The sequence below is a fragment of the Coturnix japonica genome, chromosome 13, assembly GCF_001577835.2.
Source record: "Coturnix japonica isolate 7356 chromosome 13, Coturnix japonica 2.1, whole genome shotgun sequence".
Taxonomy (NCBI): Eukaryota; Metazoa; Chordata; class Aves; order Galliformes; family Phasianidae; genus Coturnix; species Coturnix japonica.
The window spans coordinates 2,792,329-2,794,352 of NC_029528.1; the positions used below are offsets into that span (position 1 = coordinate 2,792,329).

At 61.8% G+C, this 2,024-nt stretch overlaps 1 protein-coding gene across 1 annotated transcript; it reads right to left on the minus strand.

Annotated features, from left to right (window-relative positions):
- Positions 1–217: 217 nt before the first annotated feature.
- NEUROG1 (neurogenin 1) lies at positions 218–1,729 on the minus strand. Its single transcript, XM_015875636.2, has 2 exons — positions 1,610–1,729; positions 218–1,429 (listed from the first exon to the last, which is right to left on the minus strand). Coding segments are annotated over exons 1-2 (540 nt in total). The 5' UTR covers positions 1,612–1,729; the 3' UTR covers positions 218–891.
- Positions 1,730–2,024: the final 295 nt, after the last annotated feature.

The window sequence follows — 2,024 nt, forward strand, 5'->3', positions numbered from 1 at the left end:
CTGCCTGGGGATCCAAGTGGGTCTCTGAGCCCTTCCCTATGAGATTCAAGGAGTGGTGGATGTTTGCAGGTGGCCTGGGAGGATCTGCACATGTTTGTGCAGGGATTCTATGTGAGCCTGTGCTGAGCATCACCTTGGGGTGAACCCTTTCCTTCCAACCTTTCGAACTGAAAAAAACCCAAACTTAAGAAACCAAACTCCAGAGGCACTGCTGACATTCAGTAAAAAACGTTAAAAATTTTTATTTACAGGGTAAAGTACAATTATTTTCTTAAAAAAAAAAAAAAAAAAAAAGAACCCACTTTGATAAGAGGCATAATAATAGAATAAAGCTCTTTATGTACAAAAATACAATTTTCATATGAATGAACATCTTGAATAAATTAAACCGGCCCAGTGGCTCAATACCCGGTGTGCGCTCCCGCTCTGAAGCAGGACCGCCTCGCCGGGGGTCAGCATCTATAATGCATGAGGCCGTCGGGTGAGGGTCCCATCGGGCGCGGTGCTGGGACCCCCGGGAGGGGCTGAGCCGCCCCGGGCGTGGGGGGTGGGGGGGAACTAAGAGAGGGGGGCGGCAGCGCGCTGAGCCCCGTGCTGCGCCCCGGGCCGCATCGGCCCCCTAAGCCTTTTCATCGCATTGTCAAGGCGTTCAAACCAAATTTTCATGCTCGTTTTTCTTCTCCGGAGAGCTACAAATTGTAAAATTGACTTTTCACCTCGTCTGCGGCAGCAAATCTGTCGCTTTTCTTTGCCGGGTTTTCCAAGTCGTATGGAAAACGAGGCGGGGGGGCGAAGGGAAAGGGCACCCCGGAGAGAGGGGTTGGGGGGCGGGAGGGGCTGAAAAGTGCAACGGGATACGGAGAAGGGGGACGGAGACACGCACGGGCACGGCTAACGGCAGGGAGCGCCAGGGGCGGCGGGGGGCAGCCCGCGAAAGGCCCGCAGGGCGTCCGAGGGGACGTAGCCACAGTCCTCGGAGGTGGCCGGGCTGCTGGGACCGGAGGCGGAGGCGCAGAGCGAGGGGGCGGCCGGGGAACCGCTGGACAGCCACGAACCGGCGTCGCTGCCGGGACTGGGGGGCGCGGGGGGCCCGCGGAAGGCGGGGGGAGGAGGGAGGCACTGCTCGGCCAAACGGAGGGTCTCGGAGAGGGCCCAGATGTAGTTGTAGGCGAAGCGCAGCGTCTCGATTTTGGTGAGTTTGGTGTCGTCGGGGAAGGTGGGCAGGACGCTGCGGAGCGCGTCCAGGGCGGAGTTGAGGTGGTGCATGCGGTTCCTCTCCCGGTCGTTGGCTTTCATGCGCCGGCTCCGTTTAAGGGTGTGCAGCAAAGCCTCCGTCCGCGCCCGCGCACGGCCGCGTCTCCTCCGCCGCTCCCGCGGGACTCCGGGCGGCTCCGAAACGCCGCCGCTGCTCGCCGCCTCCGCGGGCATCCTGCGGGAGAGAAGCCGGAGCCGTCAGTGGGCTGCAGGGGTAGCGGGGGGAAGGTGCTGAGGGGAGGGGGAAAGAGGGGGGAAAAAAATCCCAAAATAACCCCAAGGAGGTACGGAGGGAGGGTGGGAGTGCTTGGCACGGCCGCACCGCCGCGCAGGTGCTTGTGTCCCCCGTACTCACATGGAAAGGCACTCCTGGGGCTGCGGTTAAGCAATAACGGTTTAGAAATAAATAGAGGAGAAAGCGGAGCTCCTCGCTGTAGGGGAAGGCAAAGCAGCAAAGCAGGTCCGCGAGGAAAAGGAAAAAAAAAAAAATGGGAGAAAAAAAAAAGCGCTCGCCGGCGAAAGGCGGGGCGGGGGGGGGGGGGGGGGGGACACGCGACCGCTGTTGTCTTTGAAGTGCTGCGGGCAGCGATCCGCTCGTGTGAGCGGCGGCTTTGGCACACGACGGCGCGGCAGCCCGTACTTATAGCGGCGGGCGGACAATGGCCCCGTGGCCGCCCCGCGGGGCCGCGCCGAGGCGGCAGGTCGGCCCCGTGCGCCGCGCCCTCCGGAGCGTGCCCGCAATTACCGCGGGCAGCCGCGCATCTGCCGCG